Source organism: Parasteatoda tepidariorum, chromosome 9 (assembly GCF_982258835.1).
Source record: "Parasteatoda tepidariorum strain Cologne lab strain chromosome 9, Ptep-v5.0, whole genome shotgun sequence".
Lineage (NCBI taxonomy): Eukaryota > Metazoa > Arthropoda > Arachnida > Araneae > Theridiidae > Parasteatoda > Parasteatoda tepidariorum.
In genome coordinates this window covers 82094422-82121450 of record NC_141763.1, presented here as the reverse complement: position 1 = coordinate 82121450, position 27029 = coordinate 82094422, and the positions used below count along the sequence as shown (strand labels likewise).

General features: G+C 26.0%; 1 protein-coding gene across 4 annotated transcripts in view; it reads right to left on the bottom strand.

Moving 5' to 3' along the window:
• Sec15 (exocyst complex component Sec15) overlaps positions 1-27029 on the bottom strand; it is a 42232-nt gene that overhangs the window by 4086 nt on the left and 11117 nt on the right. For all 4 annotated transcript variants that reach the window (XM_016056147.5, XM_016056149.5, XM_016056148.5 and 1 more), the window contains exons 2-18: positions 25040-25205; positions 22996-23180; positions 22261-22465; positions 20407-20601; positions 17862-17945; positions 15464-15510; positions 15255-15375; positions 15069-15140; positions 13779-13982; positions 11979-12088; positions 11036-11147; positions 10553-10632; positions 8808-8862; positions 8508-8580; positions 8318-8424; positions 6921-7062; positions 839-912 (exon numbers count right to left, since the gene is read on the bottom strand). In XM_016056147.5, the coding sequence (XP_015911633.1) occupies positions 839-912; positions 6921-7062; positions 8318-8424; positions 8508-8580; positions 8808-8862; positions 10553-10632; positions 11036-11147; positions 11979-12088; positions 13779-13982; positions 15069-15140; positions 15255-15375; positions 15464-15510; positions 17862-17945; positions 20407-20601; positions 22261-22465; positions 22996-23180; positions 25040-25205 (2032 nt within the window). The remainder of the gene's footprint in view (positions 1-838; positions 913-6920; positions 7063-8317; positions 8425-8507; positions 8581-8807; positions 8863-10552; positions 10633-11035; positions 11148-11978; positions 12089-13778; positions 13983-15068; positions 15141-15254; positions 15376-15463; positions 15511-17861; positions 17946-20406; positions 20602-22260; positions 22466-22995; positions 23181-25039; positions 25206-27029) is intronic.

Genomic DNA, 27029 nt, shown 5'->3' with positions numbered 1-27029 from the left:
AATCTCAAAAACTAGTCAAAGAAAAAATTAAAATTTTAGAGACTATTGACAGTTTAAAAGTGGTAATTTTGACAAGGAAGATAAGAAACTAGAAGAGAAGCATTTAAAAATATAGAAATTTACGGTATTAAGACCCGTCTTAAATTAAAGAAATTTGTCCTATTCTTTTAGAGTAGCTGAGCAAATAATTTCATTAATTTTAAATTTGTGGGATTTATCCCAACAAAACATAAAAATAATCTTCCATAAAAATTAAAGCAAATGCTTCTTGGAAATACTCAATTACATAAAATTCCATCTGATGTATTTACAAGACAATGTTCCTTTTCAAATTAAAGAAAAAATACTTGTTTTGGTTAGATTACTAACTAATGATGATAACTACTTTGATTAACAATTGCTAACTGTTTTGAGTAATAACACACAGCTTATCTGAGAAGCGCTCATTATTAAAAGGAATGAAAAAGAGATGGGGGACAGTTGTTGACTTGTGTCTCTGAAGACCTCTCAATTTTTAGCAGAGCAAGACTCACATGTTTCTAAAAAGATGGGGAAGAAGTAGTAGATAAGTAGTCCCACAGATTAGAAAATAATTAAGTTTAATTATAAGTTTTCTGAAATCTTCAAATTTATTTTGGATTATGCAATAAAAATATACATTTTGAAATTGAATGAGATACCTTGATAAATTTTTAAATCGATCGATTTGCAGTTTATGAAGTAATGATCTTAATATAAAATCCTGTTATTGTTAAATTCGATTATATTTGGACATAATAAATTATTGTTATTAATAAATTTGATAATAATGGCAAAAATAATGGCAGAAGTATTATACCTGCCGTAGTTCAGCAAAACACATAAGTAGAATTCCTTCTTCAAAATTTCTAACAGGTACACAGTTGGCAAACACTGCAAAAAAAAAGAGCAAAATGAAAAAATTAAATCATTGTTTTTAATCATACTTACAAATAAATTTTTCGTAAAACATAATATGAGAAATAGCATGATATATGGAGAAATAAAGCGAATATATACAAAAAAAATCTTAAAACTTTTCATCCATTTTAACAAAATAAAAATAAAATATAAATCAGACTTCTTAAAACCAAGGTGCAAAAATTTTTTTTATTAATATAATTATTAAATAATAAAATACTAACAATTATGACACTAAATTCCTTACTACTAGGGATGAACTGGGTGCCAGGCAATTACACGGTATGCGGCCGACCAAGCCAGATTTTAATCACTCAGACTTGGTAATAAAAATTTCACAACCTGGTACCAGGTACAGGGGCATGGTTCCTAGTCTGAAGACAAGGTACTGGGTACCTGATCAATTTTACCAGGTATCCAAAACCAGGTAACACTCATTTTTGTTCAACACAGCCATATTCAGATTTAAAGCAATCTGAAAACTACTGGTTATAGTTTTGAAAATCCATGTATTCCACCAGTTTCATATTAATCAAATTGAAATAACTAGTACAGATGCAGCATATTTTACTCTTAAACAGAATTTAATTTCAGGGAAAACTTGATAAATTGTGCAGTTTTAGAACAGAAAAAATTTGTTCGCAAATAAAAGGGGTCCATATAGGGCAAAAAGAATTTTAAAAAAACAAGGAAATTCAAAAATATTATGCTGAAAACAATTTTAACCAAATTAACATGATAGTTAAATAAATACAAAATTAGAAATAGGGAGTTATATTGATATTTATTGATATATTAATAAAGAAAAATCAAAATTCTTAAAATTCAAAGATAACTGTAGAAAAATACACTATATTTATATTATTTTCCTACTAAGTTTGCTCTCAGCAAATGAATAAATGCAATAACATGTTTTTATTAATTGGGTTTGAAAGCAAAGCAATAGAAGTATAATGGACACATAAGTATTTTCTTACAAATTTCACATTAATTATTCTAATGCTATACCTAATTTTGACATCATTGAAGATTTATTTCCAAGTGAATAAAAGAACATGATAAAACCGAGCCAACTGTTTTAACAAAAAAAGATTAATAAATTCTTACAAGGTAGTTTTTTATTTTTAGAAAATATTATTTTTACAAGATTTAACACAAAGGTCATTCAGAAACCTTTCATTAAATTTTCAGATAGGATGATTTACTTTTAAATTGAAAAGTAACATGTATGAATAAAATTGGTCATCAGTAACTTCAAGCAAAATTTCACACTACTAGGCAGGTTTCCTACTTGATGACTCAATAAATTCAATCATATCATCGGTAGCTTTCATAGTTTTTTTTTTCTTTGTGTAACATAAAAACATAATACGCATTTGTTTCACAGAAATTGGTTTTGCTTGAAAACATTTTTGCTCTTTATATGTTACTTGATCTAGGAGTTAATCTATATTAGGAAGTTCAAAATTACTAGAATGCAGAAGCTGAAGTGTAACATTAAGGACAGCAAATGCATTCCATGAATCTTCTGCTCATAATTGGTTATAAGATACTATTTCTCATCGTGTATCTCTAAACGTTTAAGAAATTAACTAAGGTTAACTAAAGTAGATTTCCGAGAACCTAAATTACTTTCATTATTATGGGATGATTAAAAATTAAATATTGCAAAGTTAAAACATTTTTAATTTAAATTAGGGTCATTTGCTAAAATATCTTATGTTTAACAGCAGTTATATGAACGCTAGCGAAAATTTAAGTAAATCAAACGAAAAGTTAATTATAAAGGCCGCTAATAGCTGATGTCTGCAGTTCAAAATGAAGTTTTCAGATAATTATTTTACATCCAAAAAGTAATTGCAAAATTCTTTTAGAAACCTTTTCAAAAGCTTAGTTTTTAAATTAATTTCAAAAAATTTAAAAATAAAAGCATGTTTTTATTTGCATAGGAGCATAATAAATTTCTTCTACACTATATCTCATAAAATATTTGTTCAATAGAAAATAATAAAATTTTAATTTTGTTTTGAAAAATGTAATTATACCTGGAGGCAAAATTTTACTGGTACCCCAGAACCGCCCAGGTAACAAATTAAACCTAAGCCAGGTACCCAAAACGGGACACGTTAAAGATACAATTTTTATAGGTTACTCAGACCTGGCAAAATTTTAGGATCTAGTACATCTATAATTGTCACATTTAAGGCTTGAAATATGACATTTTCCCTACTTATTGCAGGCCTAGAAGTGACTCAGAGCAAAAATATAATAGGAAATATAGGAATTCATTTAAGAAATTATAGGAATTTTATAGGAATGTTTTGAAAATAATATAAGAATCCCTAATATTTTGTTTAAAAAATATAGATTCAAAATTTGCATAGAACATGTACAACTTTTATTTATGTGTTATTCAAAACTAATGTTATGAAAAAACATTTCTACAAAACCCTATCTTGGCTTTAAAACTAAATGTTTTATTAGATAATCTAACTGGAGAAAAAAAGAACACTGATTGTAGACAAATTTTAGCTTTCTTGTCCAGGAGTAGGTTGGAATATATTTCTTAATATATTTGAATAAACCGTAGACTTATATCAAAATATAATGTTATGCATTTATAAAAGAATAATTAATAAAGTAATTATATTTTTAAAATTTTTTGAGGACCAGCAAAAGGTTTCAAATAGAAAATCTGAATAAAAACAATTAAGTTTATTAATACACAGCATTAGAGTTAAGAAAAAAAGTTTATTAGTAATTATGTTGGTAACACTAATTAATATTATATGAAAATTTAACTCCCCATCTTTGCAACACATGAACATAATCGAAACAATATATACAATCGAAAATAATAAGTGCAACTGGAATTAAAATTTAGAACAAAGTTATACAAATACGAATATAATACACTAGAATATACTAAGAGTGAACAACTCAGTTAGAATCAATACATATACGTAGAATTATTATTTTTTATTAGTTTCAGCAAGCTTTTCAGTTAATATTTTAACCTGATTAGTTGTGGATTCTATGATTGCAGGAGCAATTCTCATTTCATTAAAGTCTTTAGTTTTTAATGCTTTTTGTAGGCGGGCATTACTCTCCTGCAGTAAATTCTGGGAAAGGCTTAATTCATCTTTTAAGGATTTCACATGATTTTCTAAATCACGCAACTTTTCTTTTGCATCTTTCTTTTGTTTTTTCCGCAATTGTTCCGATTCTGATAGAGATCGTTTTTCTGCGTCTATCTTAGCTTGGGAAGCTTCTTTTTCTTTATCTTCTTTATATACTGAATGTGCTTTAGTTACAGAGTTCAATAATGAGAAAGTTATAGGAATATTTAAAATGTTATTATCATGCCTCCGAACTGCAATATGTTAAGATTTCCTATTAAAAAATTAAACACAAATAAAGCTGCATAAATAGAAAGAAAAAGATAAATTATGAAGGCAAAACTCCAAAATTAAGAAAAGAAAAAATAAACTTCAAATTTTTCTTTTAACTCAGAAAAACTCAACAGAACAAAGGGTTACTTAAAATTATTAAGAATGAAATACAGTAGAGAACCCGGCATGTTCGGGACCATCGCTATCCCAGATGTCTGAATTTGCCTGTTTTCGGGATATGCTAAAAAAACATTATAGATCGATGTTTCAGCGAACCCAAATTACAATGAAAAATACTAACATAGTTTAAAATATGAACAATAAATAAGGAAAGTTCTCCTTAGTTAAACAAATCGGAAGAAAACAAGATTTAAATCAATAAAAATATTTACAAATTAAGATAAGAAAAAAAAATTTAAAAAATTCACACATTAAAAAAAAAAAAACTAAATCATATTTAAAAATAAAAGAAAATAGAAAAGAATCGTATCAACTGCGAGAGTTTTTAAAAATAAAAGAAAATACATAAATTATGATAGTAAAACTGCCAAATTAAGAAAATAAAAAACTTATGTTCACTAATATACACGTGCAATACCCCTCCTCCTCGTAAATCAGAGAGAAAGCGAAATCAGAAAGCCGCTCCTTTATGTTTGATTGACGGCAGCTTATCAGAAAAGCACCGTTTCTTTCCATCCCTGAAGAACTTCAAGGTTACAGAAGAAATATATTGAAGTTTTCTCTTTCAAAAACACCCCCCCCCACACACACACACACACAAGTTTTTTCTTTCACTGAACTTGAACTTCATTTTATTTTGAAACTTCAAAAATCAGAATTTCCGCACATCGATATAATTCAAAACGGCGGGGAAATTAAGCAAAATTTATCCCGATGTTCTAGATACCAAATAAGTGGTCCTGTACTGTACTTGTATAAGCATATCAGATATTTTTAAGTCAGACACCCTATTTTTTTAAAATTATGTTAAACAATATTTTTAAGAAGAAAAATTATCTACATTTCAGAACAGAATTTTTAATGCAAGCTTCAGTTTCACATTGATTTTAAATAAAAAAAGATTTATGAAAATGAAATAATATTAATTTTCAAATTTATTTATTTTCACCTACGTAGGCTGCAAATTGTTTAATTTTAACTCCCAAACATTTTATTGCACCTGTGTGGACTTTAAAATTAGACTACAGAATAACTATCATAAATGCTTTAAAATGAATTGCATTTTTTTTCCTACCTGTTTGGATATTAATCAAGTAATTGAATTTTTAAATTGCATAAAAATGAATAGCGATTTGAAGACCGAATTATATATAATACGAGTATAGCTCGCAAATTATTTCGCAAATCATGATTTTTAAGTAAGTTACCTACATAGGAATCGCGATTCATAGTCCAAAATCATTAAGTGTGACATTCGTAAATCATGTTCTTGAAAACCAAATCTCTTAAATGCTAACGATTTCGGATTCGTAATTCATGTAATGATTGTTCGTCGCGTGATATGTTTTGAAATTAAACTCGAGAAAGAGAAAAAATCACTTAATTACATTAAAATAATAAAAAAAACTTTTAAAAGGAAAACGAAAATCACTTTATTGAATCCGCATGACTACACTAAAATATATTGCTCCGTTCTGGGTTCCTTCTTTTCACAGCCTTTCTATTCTATATCTTATTCCACAAACCTCACATATATTTCTTTCACTTGCTGGCGATTCCCTTTTACTTGTACTTGGTGCAGCTGGGTTAAGACATTGCAAACGGATGATTGGTTAAAGAATTTTTAGGTGTGGTTTGATGATTGACATCAGACTAGCGCAAATCGGGAGCGCGGACGTTGAGAAAGGATTATAAGGGAAAATTAAGGAAAATAATACAGAAAATATAGGAAAAAATAGGAAATATAGCAATTTTTCTAGATTAATAGGAAATATAGGAAATATAGGAGCGCTGCGAGGCCTGTTATTGCCAACAAAAAGCTAATTTAACAAATTATTACTGCAAATAGATTTTAAATATTCAATGCAAAATATAATATTTAAAACATATTTGAAATTCAATAATAGATTCAATGCAAAAACAGGATATAAGAAATGTATATCATGATATATCACCTGCAAGTTTATATCATATTTCTACAGGATTAATTGTACAGTATAAAAATAACCTATTTACAATCAATTCCTGATTACTCATGGACACAGCTTTGCTATTTATCTATCGCCAGCTGCTCAAATTAAATTTTCTGTGCACTATTGTTCTGCAAACTAGCCAATGAGTAAACTTATTAGGAGACAAAATAAATCATTAATTAATAATAAAATTACTCAATGATAAAACTTATTATCAATTATTAATATTGTTTAACACAACAAAAAATATTTTTCAAAAAAATAAATAAATAAATGAAACAATAACAGAAAAAGGTATTTGAAAATTTTGTATCCATAGAAATATGTTTTGCTTTCCATAAAAATTATATAGGGTAATTTATGAACTTTTTTAACATTACTTAGTAATACAACATACAAAATCTAAATTTCAAAATAATACTTGTATATCCCTTACGTTCACATTGCATAACATCAAGATTGAATTGTTGCAAAGCTCCAAGGGAAATATGTTTCACTTCTTTATCTAATAGGAAACCCATCAAAGCATTTGCTATATGTTTGCATGATGACATACATGCCGTTTGAGCCACTTTATCCTGCAAATAAAATAATTTTATGTCTAGAACAAAAATAAATATATAATTGTACAACAAAGATAAATATAAATAATATAAAAAACAGACTGCATATTTTTTACATAAGTCATTTTTCACTACGAACTAGAGAAAGAATAAAACTGAAAATTAGGGGAAATAAAACAGAAAACAGATTTTAAAAAAAAGTATAATGAAAAAATCATTAAAACTATTTAATAAGGAAAGAAATATTTGTTCATGTCAGTATAAATTAATTTAAAGAAATTAAATTACTGAACTATAAAAAGGCTCAAAAATTAAACTGTAGCACTTAATAAAATTGAAAATTTCAAAAGTACATGATAAAGAATTTAAAATAAAAACAATTACAAAAAATGTTCACTTTCTCCAACAAATTAAAATATTTTATGTCAGTAATACTTCACTATTAAAAACAAAAATTTACAGCAAGATTTATGAAAATAAAAACATCTTAGGACACTATATGATAGGGGTGCACAATCTTTTTCGAGTGAAGGGCCGCATGCACAGGAGATTGACCAATGAAGGGCCGCATGCCAAAGTATTTAGTCAGGCATATTGACACCAATTGTAGGTAGTAGTAATTGTTATATAAACATCATTGTTCTAGGCACTAAATTATTTTTGACACTTAACCTTGTAACATCTTTGCATAAAATTAAATACTTTGAAATGTTTATAATTAAATACTTCAAAACCAATTACTTAAAAAAAAAAAAAAAAAAAAAAGAATCCAAAAATTAGAATTATTAAAAAAAAATATATATATATAAATTTCAATAATTAAAAACTATGGAAAAATTCAATATCACATTAAATAATACAAAGGTCCATTTAAACATAAATTTTAACATTAAAAATTTGTTCATAGAATTAAATTTAAAAAATAAATAAAAATTCTAGTTACAAAAATAAATGCAAGTTTATAGGGTTAAAAATGATTTAAATTAAAACAAAACCCCTTCAGCAGAAAATAATATTTAGCATTCAGTAGAGAATATACTTCAACTTTCTCGCTTTTTCTATATTTTAAAATAGTTATGGAGGTGAAACAGAATTTGCAATGAAAAGTTTCTCCCGCGATATAGCGTCCAAGTAAGTAAAATAGAAAAGAAATAGCCTAGTTCAAATAAAAACTTTTATAAATAAAAAAAAAATTTAACTCAGTTTTAGAAATTAGAAAATAATAAGCTTAATAAAGGCTAAAATAATAGTAGTAAGAAACATAACTTACAGGAAGATTAGTAAAAGCCTCAAAAGTACTCTTCAGAAATGCTATTAAATCTGTTAGATAACTGCTTGCTTGCCCTTCTGGTTCCCCAAGCAACCAATCATAGTTTGCTATAACAAAATAAAATTAAATGCATTTTCAATGGAAAAATTAACTAAATAAATAATAACAATCAAAGAAATAATCATCATACCCAATTCTAAAAATTCATCTATCTTTTCATTCAATTTTTCATAAATCTGAGATTCAGCATCAGCTCGTGCATCCTAAAACAAAATGGTTTTTAAAAGAGAAATCACAAGACAAGGAAATAAATTTAATTTTATTGATTAATTTCAAAATATAAAAAAAACTAACAATTAAGATTGTACCGCTAGAAAGACTCAAAATAACATTTCAATTAAGTATTCAGAACAAACCAAAACATATTTTACCACAATATTCTTCAACATAAATATTTATATAATATTTAAATATTAAACATGTCTCTTACCTTAAACATAGAACAACTTTGTAGTTTAGCAACATGAAAAGATTCAGTAGTTGATCTAAAGAAAAGTGAAAAAGTACAACATATCATATACTGAGAACTAAAGTAGAAAAATTTTAAAAATAACAATATTCTCACAAGTGCATATTAATGAATAAAAATATAATTTTGCCATATAATTCACACTAATTTAAACACGGGCAATCAATAAAAGAATACTGAAAACAAATTTGTGTGTATATATATAGATAAAAGATTGCTTCATAAAGTGTTCAAATTATTTTATTCCCATGTTGTTATATTTTTCACAGGCTCCTTCTTTTCAAAATCCAAACATTGTATATCTAATAACTTTAGAACTCAAAACACTGTTGGCTTATTATTTTCTTAACAAAAAAATGAGTAAGCAGTGATTTATAGAAAAATCACACATATTTCATTATTTATATATGTATTATAGAATGTCTTTTGATGTTTTTCGATATAGCATATTCATGGTCTAAAAAGTAGAGTCATAGAACATAAAAATAACTACAAATAAATATGTATATAATGAAAGTTGACTAAAAGTCTAAATGCAAGAATTATTTAATGTATTTACATTTAAAAGTAAGACAAAAATAATTATGTATTAAATAGTAAAGAATTGATTTACAATGAATTTACTTCCTGATTTTTCCGGGAAAAAAAATGCATTTTTCATTTCGAAAAAAATTCGACAGAGCAAGGTTTTGAGACGAAACCCTCAGACATATGAATTAAAATTAACATTATAGGTGGATGGGAGGAATGCCAAGCGGAAAAATACTTTTTTGACATAACAAGCTTTTCGAGATATCAAGTCAAGAGTATACTGTATATATATATTTAAAAAGTAAATGCTAATACAGTTGAGCCTATCTATTTTAAAAAATTCTATATTTCTTAATTTCCTGAAATTCCCTACATTTACAACCTATGCCCAATGTATTTTTCAAGCTTATCTTAAAAAAATTTCTTTAAAAAAAACTGCATTTTTAATTTTTGAGGATGCTAAACAGAAATCAATGTCCATAAGTCATACCGATGGACCTAAAAATCCAGCAACAGAATCAGAGAAGACCGTAGAACTTTTAAAATATTTTCATGAATAGCAGTAAAATATTGGAAATAAGTGATTAGCAGCTAGCCTAAGAAAGTTGTTGCTAACCTAAGAAAGCTACTAGAAACAGAGAAATTTAAGATCTAAAAAAAAAGTCATTGAAAGATTATTTTTAGCATTAAGGGTATGTTTGTTTTAAAAAAATGTTATTGATGTCTGCAAAATATTTAGAGATCAAACTTTATTTTTCCTCATGCCTATAATTCAAAACCTCCTTATTTCTTTTTTTTTTTCCTTTGCATCTGAGTATCAATAGGTTTGACGGTAATTGTTTAAATTTTATAGATAGTCGTTAAATATTTCTTTACATATTAAAATTGAGGAATATTCTATAAGATTAGTAAAATATTTAAACACTGTAAAATATCATGAAATAAAAAGCAATAGTCATTATTAGTAAAAATTTAATAGTAAACACATTACAGAAAACTATATGATTACATAGGATAATTTTACATATATAATTATTAATATTTGGTAAATTAAATTTTTCAAACTCAAAAATAATCTTAGTATGATCCAATTTTAAAAAATCAATTTGAAAAATATAACTAATAAAGAATGCAACAAAATAAAAACAAGAATTAAAAATAATAAAATTAATTACCCTGTAATTGTAGATATGTAGTCTTCAAGATATATGCTAGCATGTTCCAGGTGGTTTGTGTTGATGGTGATTTGTATCAGCTGGAAGGGGAAAAAAAGATTGCAATTAATAACTTGTTTGCTATATTTTTATTAAACAAATTAGAATAAATTTGGTCGCATAAAAGGGCATATTTAGAGGAAATTAGATTGAGTTTTGTATGAAGTAGAAACAAAGGCTATTTTTAACTAATTATTATTTTTTTTTTACTGATTTTTCCAATAAAATAATCTTCAAATAATCAAATTATCATAACAGAATTTTATTTTATGTTTTTAACCTCAATTTTTAAAAAATCTCCCCCTTACACTAAGGTACTCCTTAAATTAGAATTTAGAATAAACCAGTTTGAATGTGTTTTAATATGCTGAACAACTTTTTTACTACTTTCAACTAAATAAATATGTAGAAATATTTTAAATATCTATTATAAAGAGCAATTACCTGTAAAAGTCCAAGGTTTGAATTCTTTATTAGATTGGACAAGCATCCACTAAGAGTAGTAGTTAGCAGTAAATTGGTTGATTTGCGAACCATATCTTGAACTTCTGTTTGACTAAAAAAAATGCACATATAAATATTACTAATACTTTAAAGTTAAGAAAGCCACTACAAATTCAATCTGCCATATTACAGATTAGACAATAACATTTTTTGTTGTATATAATATAAGTTGTATACACACCACTGAATTGAAAAGAAAAAATTATTAAAGGATACAATCTATTGAAAACAATCTAAATATTAAATAAAACATTTTTCTAACTTCAAACGCAGCGATTTCCTTTGATAGGAAAATATTAATTTATGCAGTAAAAATATGCTTAACTCTATGATATCTGTCTATTTAATATAACATTTTCTTACTAAAAAGCAAACCAATTATTAAAAAAATTAGATATATATACACAAATAAAAATAAAAAATTTAAAATATAGCAGTTCATGTATGTTTCAGAATCAAAAAAAGTGCCAAATGAAATACACTTGATTGCACAGCTAAAAATATAAATAAATATTTTAAAAAGAAGTGTTATGTCTATTTTTATAACAGTAGAAAATGAAACAATTAAGAATTCTTTACCTTCCAAAGCAAAAGCATACTTGTAGCTTTAAGAAAAATATAAAGCAAAAATACATAATATTTTTTAAAAATAAAATATATTTAATGCTTTTAACAGTTAATCATTTCATATTTGAAATGAAAGCAAAGATTTAGTCAAAACATTTAACAACATATCCTATTTGTAAGAGGAAAAAAACAACACATTAAACATTTTTAAAAAATTAACCGATAAATACAAATAAAACAACAATTTTACAGGTGTTGCTTCCAAAAATAACAATTCTCACATTAAATTAAATTAAAATACTGAAATACATTTTACCTGAGATTCAAGTCTTGAGAAAATTTTAAACAAGCACTAATAAACTCTTTAACTTGATCATATACTTCAGGAACAAATTCAGAAAATGGGAACTTTTTAGGAAAGAGAGCCTACAAAATTAAGATTTACCATATATACATCAAATATAAATAGGTAAAGCGAAAAAAAAAAGTAAATCAATTTCAGTTTATATTTATATGCATTTAAAAAAGTAAGATAGTTAAAATTACAAATTATCAGAATCTTACGAATAATAAGATTGTTCAAGTACTTAGAATCCCATATATTATTCAAATACATTCAAAGTAAAGCAGCCGCGAACAGTCAGTAATGGGACAGAGGGGTCGTAGAGGTTTAGGGTTTCACAATTTTGTGACCAATGACATGATGGAGGAAATATGGTCATTATTGCGCACCAGGCACTTTTACTTCCCATTAAACTGAAGCTGAGTTCAAGCAGCCACTGGGGATAATTCCTAATCCTCCACAACAATGGCTCATTATCTCAACCGCTAAGTCACCACAGCTGTTACAAACATATAACTTCAAATACTAAACTCTTATTACTATTTCTTTTTTTCCTTTAATCACACTTTGGATTCATTATGTTTTTTTGGTTTTGGTAAATTTAGTATTTATCACACTGAATATTCGGTTGGTTGAAGATTTGCTCACTATTTGAGACATCCATCCCTCAAGACATTAAATCATAGGAAAGTAGAATTGAATAGCATAAAAATTCTTATTTTTCAAAACATTAACCATTTGCTTCTAACTTTCATAATTAGCATAATAGTCAACAAGTTTTATATTTAAATATTTATATATTTTTATGAAATATAATGTGCATTATAGCTTAAAAAAATAAAGAAGCAAATATTTGGGAGGGGGGAATACATATCTACTATACAGTACCTTGCCAAATTATTAGACGCACTTTCAGATTCTGTAGCATCTTTTCTTTCGTTTCGGGCTCAATTTGTCCCCCAACTCAATTTTTTCCTTTATGCATCAGATGCTAGCTTCAGAAACCTTTAATCTTTGTGATATTTCATGGTTTGAAAATATTTTAACATTCAAGAGGGCCTTTGCTTACAGCTTTTTTACATGGTAAAGGATTTACATGGTTTTTTACTTTTTGCATACATGAAAATTGTCCCCCAACTAAATTTTTTTCCTTCATGCATCAGATGCTAGTTTCAGAAACCTTTCATCTTTGTGATATTTCATGGCTTGAAAATATTTTAGCATTCAAGAGGGCGTTTGCTTACAGCTTTTTTACATGGTAAAGGATCGCTTTTTGCATCCATGATGAAAAGTTTCCAACTGATTAGTTAAACAATGCACACAAAATAAACAAATAACTGCATAGTATTTAACTGCAATACAAATAAATACAGAGCATAAAGCCACAGAAACACGCCCACAACTGACGCATGCGAGAACCAACTGGAACTGGTTTTCACTTGTGTACGATCATGTATTAATTGGTTAACATTAAAATGCAATAAGCTGAAAATAAATACAAATAAGAAGTATTTAAAAAATCTCCTGTATAAAATCCCATTATATGCACATTTAAATATAAATGTATTGCATATAAACTCGTGCAAAACATGTAATTATTAAAAATCTACAGTGTGTCTAATACTTCTGCCAGGGAATGAATATACAATTGTAATAAATGAAATATAACATTAATTAATGAAGAGTATGTAAAAAAAAAAATTACATTATAAAAATATTTTATTGATAAAAATGAAAATAAACAAATAAAAAGCTAAAGTTAAGTTTACTTACTAACATTAGTTCTTCATCATGATATGGAAACCTACTGATAATAGCATCATAAGCATCTTGATTATCTACTTCTATAGGATGATAATTATCAGAGTCAAATATTTTTCTGAAAACCTTATTCCACTTTCTCATAAGCATCTCATTATATTGGTCTCTAATTTCAAGCAACAATTCAAACAGTTGATTAACTGTATAACCATAGGCCTGAAAAATAAATAAATAACACACACAAATGAATATCTAAATTTTCCTTAATAGCTATTAAGCAATTAATAAAATTAAGCAATAATCCTAAAATAAATTATGGGGAAAAAAAGCTCAATGAAATTGAGTTAATACATTTTTAAAAGAATTATAATAGCTTAAAAAATAAACTCTATTCAAAAATTTCAATTATGAGAATCTTCTAAAAAAAGTATGCAAAAGAATTAGATTATTTTAAAGAAATGTTGGTCTCGTAATGAACAGAACTTTTCCATAATATTTTAAATTGGAATAACATTTAAGTAATTAATTTCATTTGAGAGAATACATAATATTGATACACGAAAAAGAAAAAAAACATTAAGATGCTAACACTGGTCACAGTGGAATTTTTGTAAATTACAAATAATATGAAGCAGCAATTGAAAATATTTAGAAGAAACAAGAAAAAAAATATGAACAGACCCTGTGCTGTTATTAAAACGAAAGTAATAGTTAATAAAAGGTGTTGTCAATTAATATTATAGGAAATAGGTTTCAGAAGAGCTAACACCCATTCTCTAATCAAAAACACATAGAAGATACATATCAATCTATGATTTAAAAAATTTAAGTACAGATCTACACACGCACTCACAGACATACATATCTATGTATGTATCTAGAAAACAATTATTAATTTAATGTTAAATGTATATCTATCATAATTGAAATAAATAAATAATAATTTAAATGGATTAAAAATCTGAGAAAAATTTTTACTTTCATCTACTTTTCCTTTTTCTTTTTTTAAAGGAAAAAAAAGGATTTTTACTACTTTTCTTATATTTAATTCTAAACTAATTTTAGGTTAACGTACATACTTTTACTAAACTTTCAAATGATATACTTTAACAGTTTAAAAAAAAATGGAATTTTTTCCCCTTCTTTTTTGGTAAAAAAAAAGAACAATGCATAGTTGAATATTTATTGAAATAATGAATACTTCAATTTAGTAGTGCATAGAATACTTCAATACAAAAAGAAATACACAGAAAAGAAAGGTTACAGAAATTTTGTACTGATAAATAAAAATATCCAACATACTCTAAGTGTGTAGCTGAATAGCATTATTAACCACTTTAATTGTAACATAAGAGATGTATCTGTAGAACAATCCTAAAGAGAGGGAAAAATAAACTATAAATATTACATAAAAGGGTAATAATTTACATGTTTTGTTTCCTTTTTAAAATTTGAAAGTTATTACAAAATAACAATAAGCATACTCACTGATGGAGTCCTTAAAGAAGCGACAATTTTTGATAATGCATTTGACCACACCTCATCTAAATATGCTCTATTTACAAGTCCATTTCCAGTATTCAAAACATGATCCTCAACAATGAAAAACCTTTAAAACAATTTCAAATAAATAAAACAGCAAATAAACATTCATTTCAAATTGAAAAAAAGAGTGAAATACAATTTAGTATACTTACCCTACAATACCACTAAAATAGTTTCTATATCCATCAATGGTTTCACTCTAAATAATAAATTACACTATTAGCAAGAAGAAAAATCAATAAATGAATAAAAATATTTCAAAATTAACTTTATGCTATGACACTAATAGCCATATTTTAAATTAATTTTAAGTCAAGACATTTTCAAAAATTAATATATATTGTAAAATATATTTTTAATACATAGACATACTTTAAAATATTACAGTGTCAGAATTTATTATAAGTATAACTTTAGTGCTTAATTGGCAAATGTAAATAAATATTTTATATTAGAGATACATTCAACAAAACCATTCAAGTTCATTTTCATAAAAAAAAATCAATACTTAAAATTTAAGAATTCAAAACCTTTTTTGAGAATAAAAGGAACAGATAAAAGCTTCCATTAAGCATTTACATAACACAGGAACATAAAATATATACATGCATAGATATTTTCATATGAAAAAGATAATTCATGATATTATTGAGATGTAAAAGAATGAAGAATATTCAAGCTTTTTGAGAACTTAAGAGAATTATATACCAAGTACAGAATACAGTAAACTCTAGATTATTTGCGGAATTGGGTGGCCCACAAAGCGCTGGTAAGCAAATTCACAGAAAATCATCAATTTTTTTTTAAATATAAATGATATATTTTAATATCTATTAGATAGCAGATTTATTCACATTTTCTTTTACATTTTTTTAAAATTTCTGCATGAAAAACTCTTTTTCTGTTTCTTGGAGTTGAAACATCTGTTCTCTATTTTTGATTATAGATTTTTTTAGCAAAATTTTGTAAGTGTCTCATCATTTTGCTCTTCTATGTATTGGATTACTCCTTTAATAAGTGTTAGAGCAGTATTATGACTCATTTTTTCAACTCTGATCTACTTCCTCTAATTTTCATTTGCACCTAATACTCTATCTGAAATTTCTTTATCACTAAAATGTTTTATCCCCTGATCACTTGTATCACAATTGAATCATTCTTGGATGTTTCCTTCATCTACATTTTCTCTTCCTGAAACATTTCTTACGAAAATTGTCAAATCAAGAGCAGACATTTCTCTTCATCAAAAAGTTCTTCCAAAGTGTTTTTTACGTTCGGTATAAATTTCTCTCTAAGATTTTGTTAAAGTTTACCTTTTTACTGACTCCCAAGCAGCGATGTCATGAATGCAGTCGAAAATCATAAAATTATTTCCCTCTTTAATCCCCTTTTAATAATAAGTTTGTTAGGTACTTTTTTTTTTTTCATTGACACAGTTACGCCTTGATCAATGGGCTGATTTAGAGCTGTAACATTTGGAGGCAAAAACGTATGGTTATTAACGAATGATCTGCCTGCTGATAATCGGGAGTTTACTGTACATATTTGCTTAAATGCATCTCAATATCTAAAATTTAATGAGAAAAGAGAGAGAATTTTAAAAACTGAAATTTTGTGGGTTGTATAGAATTGGTTGCCTCAGGGACTGAGCATCATACCTTGGAGCTTTTAAGTAAAATCTCATGTTTTACAATTATTTCTATTTTCATTTCTTATTAATAAAAAACTTAACTTTTAAGTCATAATCCTTGATTTCTGTTAGAATATTAAAAAGTAGCCAAATAAGAGAGGGACCAAAATGTAAATTTTTACCATTTACAGTAACCAAATATGATTAATAAGGTAAGAAAATGTGATTTATTCATTCTGTCTTAAACTTAAATTAGGATTTCATATTAAATATTCACTTAACAAAATTTTTATACATTTATTCAAGGACAATTTTCTTCTGACTGGAGGTAAAAATTCCTCTTCCTTAAGACCCTTAAGTTTGTAACTTTTTAACAAGGAACGTGTGAAACTTTTGTTTTGTGTATAATTGATATGATTGTATGCTTTTCCAAAATATACTCAGTTTGGAATTTTGAAATTAATTTACTATAAAAATATGTAAATAAAACACTAAGTACTGATGAATATCTTTTTTTCACAGAACTATATAACACTTATTAAAACAATAATACATAATTAAATTATGATATATTAAACAATGGAAATCTGAAATACAATATTTACATAAAAATTAACTGGAAATGAAAGCATAAACTTAAAAGCAATGGTGAAATTTAAAGAAAATTATTGACAATCTAAAATTATTTTTTTAATCTAACATAATGGAACAACAAAAAAAATAACACATAAAAAAAATCTTCTTAGTACTTCAAAAATTCATTATATCGAATTAAGAAAACATAAGCATTTAAGACAAATTAGAACTTGCAAATATTCATCATATAAGCTAAATATTTATAGTAATCATACTTTTTTTTTAATACTTGTGATTATTTTATCGAACAAATGCCTACACAAAAATAATAAAAAAATTGTTACCATATTTGTGGATGGTTGTAAAGCTAATTTGGCTTGCTGCTTTCTTTGATTTCTGTAATAACGCTCAAATGACTCTCTTTCACCCTGAAGAACAAAATAATAAGTAAATATAATCCATGTAGTTCATAAGTTTTTTTTATTTTTTATAAAAATTCATAAATATTTTCTAAATTTATTATCTTTTCAAAAACTCTTGAAATAAAGAAGCACATATTTACAAAATAAATAATTGACTATAATTACAAAACATTTTGTAATAATAAAAGTCCATGATACAATTTGACAAAATGATTATAATATACAGTTATAAAATAATTACAAAAAATAATAACATATAAGTCCAAACATATTTTTTTAAATAAAGTAGCAACTATTTTTTACTTTAACAGACTGTTAAAAACAGACAAATCCTTAGGTTTTATTCTGTATGTTTTACAAAAGTGAAAGTAGCCTCTTTTACAGAAGTTATTTTTACTTAAAAGAAAAACTATCTGTATGGTGTCAACAAAATTTTGCAAATGTCTGACTCAAATAATAGGTCAGTTTTTAATTAAAATTTCTGATTTCTCGTTTTTATAGATTGTTAACAGGGTGCGTAGTCAGATTTTTCAACAAAAAATAAGCACCTTTGAAGTATTTTTTAAGCACTTAAAAAATATTTTTAATCACTTTCCAAAAAAAAATCATAATTTGGAACTGTGCAATAATAAAAATTATTTTTTCTATCTTTTAAAGTTCCTAATTTCTAAACATAAAATCAATAAAATTCAAAAATTTTACATAATCATTGTAAAATAGCTAGTTTCTGATAAACATTGCAGAGAAAATTGTGAAAATCATGCATTCTTTGTAATTTAGAACGACAATTAAAACAGCAAAGAAAAAAATCTCTTTTTAAAAGATAGGAAATCAAGCTCTTTTTACAAAACCTGAATGAAAGAAGTACCTTTAAAGGATTTTAAAAAATAAATAAAAAAGAAGCACCTTTAAGCATTTTTTAAAAATGCTACACACCGTGGCTAATAATTACACTTACATACTTAAAATAAAAGGTTAAAATAAATAAACGTTGCAACAATTCCATCATGTACAAATGTAATTCTTGTCGATTTAAAAACTTTAAAAAAATATGCTATGGTTTTAAAGAACAGGGGTGATTGTGAGCCCCAGTCAAAATTCCGGAAAATTTCGTGAGTAAAAAAATATAATAAATAAATAAAAAAAAGTTTAAACTGAAAAATTAGAAAAAAAATTTAAACAAGGTTTTTTCCTTTTTCTCAATATTTCCTAGTTTACTTAAAATATATTTAAAATTTTACACATACCTATGATGATCTGGAGAAGCAATTGAAATTTACAAATATGTCTCTCTTTCTTGAGTTTATGATTATAATAACTATTTACTGATAAAAAATGAATATTAATCTTGAATATAAGCTTATAAAGTAGCTCTCTTATAAACAAATAAAATAAACTGCGTTTTTAAGTTCCACCTTTGAAAATTTGATTTCCGAAATCTTTTGTGATCACCGATTTTTTTAAACATCTGAACCTTCGATCTCCGGAAACTTCCGGATCACGATTAGTGAAAAATCCGGAAATCCGGATTTTTTCCGGAGCACAATCAGCCCTGAAAGAATCAAGCAATTCTAATAATAATTTTAAAAATTCTTTGTCATTTACACAAACTTCAATTTTTAGTAAGTTTCCTAAGTTTAAAAAATTTTGAGAAATTAAAAATATGTTCCAAAAAATATAGTTTTCTTAAAAAAATAAAATTTTTAAAAGCCAATAAAAATTGAGGTAAGTGCAAAGAATAATAAGAGCTGTTGCACATAAATTATAAGCACTGCTAAATTTTTTTAACTAAATTATATGCAATGAAAGTCTATAAAATACAACATTCGTAACTAATTGATTTGCCAATAAAAATAGCAAAAATAACTGACTTCAGTAATCAAACAATATTTTTCAATGATTTTAACAGTGTCTATTAAAATGCAACATACTGACATTAATAAAGAGAGAGAAAGAGAAAAATCAACTTAAACTTTAGAAGACAAATTTTATTTAAAGACATGACAATTTTGCTGGCATAAATTCAATTTATTTTGATTTTGTTTACCTTATTATATCCTGTAATTTTTTTATAGTATAGATGCTGATTATTTAAAAAAAAATTCTGTTAATAAAAATGCAAAACTTTAGATTATTTCTTCAAAAAAAAAACTAGTAGAAATTTTACTCGAAATTACAACATAATAAAAAAATATACTCATAACCTACTGACAACATTCAAAATACAAAAATTATATTATACAGCAATTTAGCTATAATTTTTCAATGCATACAAGTGTCAATGTTTAATTTTTTAAGTGTAATTGCTTCTCTTAATGCGATAGAATATTTATACACATTTGTAAAAAAAACTTGAAGTTAACTTTACACTGTAAGATATTATTCTAAAGATGTAAATGGCTTTGCAAGAAAAACTGATGGCTTATAATTATGTAAGCTAATATTAACATAAACTTGCAATACACACCAATACAGTATGAATATGGAGACAACGATAAACAGGTGAAAAATCTATCATATCCTGTGCACTTAAATCTTCCCCATCATCCACTACACATTCTTCTGGCAGTTGCTCTATTTCCCCAGTGAAAGGATTCGGTGGAGGAGGAGCTTTCCGCTTCTTCCATTTAAAATCAACATCCACAGTGCTGTGCTCAGATTGCTAACAAGGAATATAAGAAAAATAAAAAAATTTCAACAATAATTCTGAAAATCCAACCTTTTTTCCAGATAAAAAGCTATACAGTTAAAAGTCCCAATTCGGAAAGTCCGAAAAATAGATTTTTCTGGATAATAGATCTTTAAAGCAAACAAACATCAAAACATTCTTATTCAATAAAAATAACAAATAGAAAAAATTAACATCAATTTTAATCAACAAAGTATAAATTTATGTGGTTTGCGTCTTACATAATTTTGCAGCTTTTATTACAGATTTCCCCATGGTTTTTAAAATCTTGATATTATAATACGTCATTATAACATACTGCAAATTCCGAATCACAAAATGTCAATTAGTAATAATTTCTCAATACATTTGATTAGCGATGATTCCACAGTGAATCAGCATGGTTTTGCTGATCGGTTTTTCAGTAGTTATTAAAACGGTGTTTTACTTCATTTTTAAAATATCAATGTTTTAATACATTATTTCTTTCGGCAAACTTTGAATTGTGCATTTGGCACTCAATTATTGATGATCCACCAGCTATCCTACATGGATTTTTATTGCTTTTTAACCTTAACATACATGGAAAACTTTAAATAGTACATGCATAGAATTTTTTTTTTTTTGATGCACTCGATGTTTGACAATTTTATTATCCACATCGTTTTGTTGATCTCATTTTCAACAGTTTTGGAATTCCACATAGGTTTAAAAATTTTGATTTCCTTTTTAATGTCATATTATTACAAAACACGCTTAACGTAAAATCACTATACGACCTGCTACAGGCGGGACGATTTCATCTTAAATCCGGATTTTTCAAATATTTTCCCGCACTCTGAAATTGAGTGTGCGATTCTTAGCAGTAATAATGCTTTTCTGCGAGACGTTAGAAAAAAAATACGCAATTTTTCTTGCGGGGTAATGAAATGCCGGTTTTGTTTACATGATATCCAATTTTCTTTACATTCTACAGCGGAAAACGGATTCAAATCGAACAAAAATTGGGAGTCCGGTAAAAATCATAACAAAGCAGAAATTTGAGGAAAAGAGGAGGATTTTCATCACAATTTCTTTTTTGAAAAGGAAATGGAGTTTTTATCTTCCAGTAAAGGGGCATCCGGATGTGGGACTTAGTACTATATATAAAAATAAAAGAATTGGAGTCTTCATTATTGGCCATCTTTGTTTTTATGTTTAAAACTTACAAAATAGAGTATGATATACTGATAAAATAAGCTGTTATTACAAACTTATAAATGTTTGTCTCAAGTTGAGAACTTGAATTTAAGTACTAATTTAGATTTATCATTCCTTTCAATTTTTCATTTACAAAATTATAGAAATATGCATTAATAATAATATGCATATAAAACTTAAAACAATAATAGATGTTTTAATTTAAATAATTTGCGATATTAATAATTACATAAAATATTAATTATAATTTTGTTTTATAGGAAATTTCCCTGTGTGAAAAAATTTGTCCAAAAAGAAAACATTTCCTGCTAGAATGCTGAAAAGTGAACAATGCAAAAACTTAGATTAAAACAGTTTTTCACTGTTTGATCAACATCAAAAAATAACTTGTAAAAGAAGATTTTACACAGTAAATGAAAATGGTAACATATTAATATTCCAAACTAGACTTACATGCTTCATAGCCTTTTCTCCAATCATCGGAGAAATTCTACGAACATTTTCCAGAAAATCGTTCAGATCTGACTTAGAAGCCTCTTTAATTTTTTCTCTGTGCACAGGTATTGTAGCTCTCATGGTTTGAGCAAATCTATAACGACTAATTCTTGGTAAATAGGTGTGTTCTAGCTGTTCTAATATTTTTAAAGCTGGATAATATCTGAAAAACAAACAACATCAAAGTATAATGTAGAGGAAATACTGAAAAACATCAAAGAATTGCTTATTTAGAGAAAAACATAGAAAAGTCTAAAATAAAATGTTATCATTTTGTAACCAGTTTTTTGATAAAATTAAATTATTTAAATTAATGATTCAATTAATGCCTCATTACCATAAATTTAAAATAAAGTCATTTTAGTCACACAAAAAATGAAATAATCAGATATTGTTAAGGTTATTGTTGATTATATAAGGTAGTCGGATAGAGGACATTACTAGCAATGAAAAAAATATTTAAAGGAAAAATATGAAAGATTTCAAAATTTTACCAAAAAATTAGAATAAACATTTTTGTATCATTTGTATTGTTCTGTATGTTGCAGAAAGTGTATTTCTTTTTGGTTAATATGTTTTCTTTCTAGTTCGGTGACTGAACTTTACAACAATCCTCGTAAAACAGAAAGGAAGTTTAAATATATAAAAAAGAAACTAAATATTATTTAAATAAATTTATATATTTAAAATTACCTCTTCTCTTTCATTTGGTGCATTAGTTTGAAATACATCTCTAAAACAGGTTGGCACATAAACAAATTATCAATGGCACAGGAAATATTATACTGCATTTTCCTATGCTTAACTAATTCTTCTGCTTTTTTCATTACTTTCTTTGCACTTTGTTGCAAGTCTTCATTTGTTAACAAAACCTCATTCTAAAACCAAGTATAAAAATTAAATATTGTGTTTATGAAGAAAAAAAAATCATTATAAAGCAATCTAAACAAAATAACATCAAGTGTGATAAACAACATCCCTTGGAAAACATTTAGATAAACTATAGAACAAGATAGGATCAGGTAAAAAGCATCTACTCTTGAAAGACAGTCCTCAATATGATTACATTAATTTAGGTTCATTTTATCCTACAACACTATAAAAACCTAATTATAATAATTGTATATATATTAATAAGCAATACAATGAAAAACAAAGATTTAAAACAAATATTATTATCAGTAAGCTTTCATTTCAATCATAAATAGACTGTCAAATTTCTTCCAACCCAAGTGGAAGGAATAAACGAAACTCCTTTCTAAAAAGAATTATTGAACATTATAACACTTTTTTAAGCAGTTTATAATAACAATCTAGATTAAACAATAGTATTAATTTTAAATATATTTAAAACATCATTTTTAAATAAGTAATAACTAAAAAGTAACAACTGGGGAAAAAATAAATAAATGAATTTCTTGAAAAATTAAAATATAGTTTTTCAATATTTAATGTAAATGAGTGTTGCAAAATCAAATTTTATAGTTATATTAACTGATAAAATATCATAATAAAATTTTATTAATACTACTAAATTAACAAATCACATACTAAATATAGTATACATTAACATACGTCGAATTCACAATTACAAATAACATACTAATTTTGATAAACATATACTGTTAAGTATACTCAAACTGACTGTTAATATATGTAGATTTTTAAAAACATACAAAAACAAATAAAAATAGTTTTTTAAGTGAATATGAAAAGCTTTTAACTTTCTGGTACAATAATTTTAATTTAACTTGTTAAAGTTTCTCTTATAATACTTATTACTAGACTCTGTGGCAGAATTTTTTTGGGCTTTCAGCGACATACGTCTCTAATACTAATATCTTTCTAGAAGATATTTAACAATAACAAATATACAAACTTCAAAAACACTTCCAAAAAATTAAATTAAATAAATAAAATTTGGATCAAATAAAATAATGTTTTGAATTGAATGTGTGATTTTTTTAATTCTAATATTATGGGTGATATTCTTACATTTTGTATAAAGATAACACACTAATTATTTCCTTTTTCGCATTTTATAATTCATCATCACATTAAAAAAATAAAATCTGTAGGAGTAACTGCCAATAAGAAAGAGAGACGACGAAATCATACGATTCGGACTCTTCAAAAAGGAGTTACTAAATGCGTGTTTCCATTTCGAGATTTAGTTGTTGTGATAAATAATATCGGATTTTAATAGCCATAAGGAAATCAGTAATAATAACTCCATGAAAAATTAGAACGAAAATTTCCACAGAAAAGAAAACCAAATTATTTACTTCATTATTCCTTATTTTTCATTATTCTCCTGTGAGAACAGAAAAGTCACAAGCACTTTTTTCCCACTCCGATGCGCAAGAAAGGCATCTTTTGAATATAATTCCGAAGAAAAGATAATTTCTGCAGAAAAGAAAAGTAAAATTTTTTATTTCCCAAAGGAAAAGTCCTTTTGCAAGAACTCAGTAACGTTCTGCGACAATGTCGCTACGATTATGCCATGGTGTTACTAGACAATTGTATTGGTCTTTTTGAGTTTTTTTCCATTACGTCCCGTTTTTTCTGGGTTTTTTATCCAAAGTCCTGAACGGAACTGATTTCTTCCAAACAAAATGACAACAATGATTTCAATATCCTACTCAAACATTTTAACCACTGTGGAAGTGTAAAATTTGCATTATTTCTTTGAATTTATAAGAACAAAAAGTACAAATATTTTAAGTTTCAAAATTACCTTAAGCTTTTGAGCTTTACTTCTAACTTGAAGCAGTTCCCGGATAGAATCGATAAATCCCTGGTAGTGGAAATTACACATTCGCTCAATATCCCTGTCATGGTTTTTGATTCTGGCATCCAGCCTTTCCATAAACTTTTCATATTCATCTCCATCATATAAAGCTCTAAAAACAATTACATAACATTAAACAATATATCGAATTTACAGATTTATAAATGATTTTCTTCAAAACAGCAATAAAATATCTAATATACTTGTTTCTCTTAAAACAGAAAGTGTTCAAAACTGTGACATACATCCCAGAGCAGTCTAAGTCCTTGTGCCTACTTATGTTCCAATATATATTTAGAGCAGAACTATTTAAGCCCAGTTTCTTACAGAACAATTTACGTCAAATAGGGATGATTGTGACACAAAGTAAAAAAATCCAGAAAACTTCTTGAGCAAAAACTCGATATCAAATTATTATTCATTTTGCTTAATATAATTTTCTGACAACGAAAAATATCCTCACACTGATATAATAATGGGAATCACAATATTCGATTTTAAAATAGCATAAATTTGAATTGTGATAATAGATTTTAAAAATGTGATAAAACAAATCACCATATTGAATTTTAAAAATGTAAAAATACAAATCGCAATATTGGATTTTTAAATGGCATAAATATGAATCATTTTGCGTGACTTTTATATCACATGAATATTAATTGAAATGTAAATGAACTTTTAAATCACATGTAAATACAAAATTAGATGTCTGATATCACAAACACGTTAATAAGAATTGCAATACTGAATTTGAAACAATATTGATCTTAAAAACGTGTAAAAACAATAATTGATTTTTAACTCGTCGGATACGAATCTCGTTATCGAAGTTTTAGATCAGGTGATTATTAATCGCTACATGTAACTTTAAAATCAGGTAAATAAGAAACCCAATAGTGGATATTAAAATTGCGTGAATATGAATTGTGTATGTCAGCACAGTTTTAAACATTGAAAATGGCAAAAATCCACCAAACTAAGAGAATGAAATCAGAAGATTTTCATCATATTGAGTAAGAATCCAAGCATTGCAGTGGTCTAATTAACATAATTTAGTCAAAGTTTCAAAATTCAAATAGCAAAATTCAGTGAAAATTATGTCCGATTATAAGTTTTGAATAAGCGGAAAACTGTGATTCAATACTCTTCATTTATGGAAAATTAAGTAAATTGGTGGTAAAATTTAGATACCCTGCTTTTAGTTTTTAGATCCAGAAAGACTATACGAAAACCCTGAAAAATCTGGGGTACACCCAGAATACAATCACCCCCGGTATGATCAACAAAGAGAATGTTATATGCTTTTGAAAATTTTGTTCCATTATTTAATATACTAAGCATATACATAAAATTTGATGTAGAACTTTCCCTTTCAATAGGACAAAAATTATTTGTCAGGAAAAAGATAGTAATAATTAACTAATGAGAGTTAATTGTACATTAAACTATACTAGTAGAATGTAGCAATTATCAAGTCTTATTGCAGAACATTTGACAATTTTTTCAGTTTGTTACACTTTATTTATTTTTTCTTTGGAAGAATATGAACTTAAAAATAAAGAATTAAAAAAGTTAAATATTAAACAAAATAAATGCCATAACAATGCTAATAAAATAATTTTGTACATCAAGAAATTTTTAAGTGAATTCACTTTTTCTACTTTAAACTAATGTTAGGTAACTGTTTACCCATTTTATTTAAAGCTTTATCATATTTTTATTTAAATTACATTTAACTCCATATTAGTAAGTATTTCATTTTTCATTTTAAATTTCTGCTTGCAATATACTTTTCATAATAATTAAAACATTCCTAGTATAAATCAACATAAACCATTTAACTTTTGTAAACAATCACACAGGAACAATCCCAAAAATGTAAATGATTTTAACACCAATAGACACAACGTGATTTCCCAAGTCCAAAAATAGG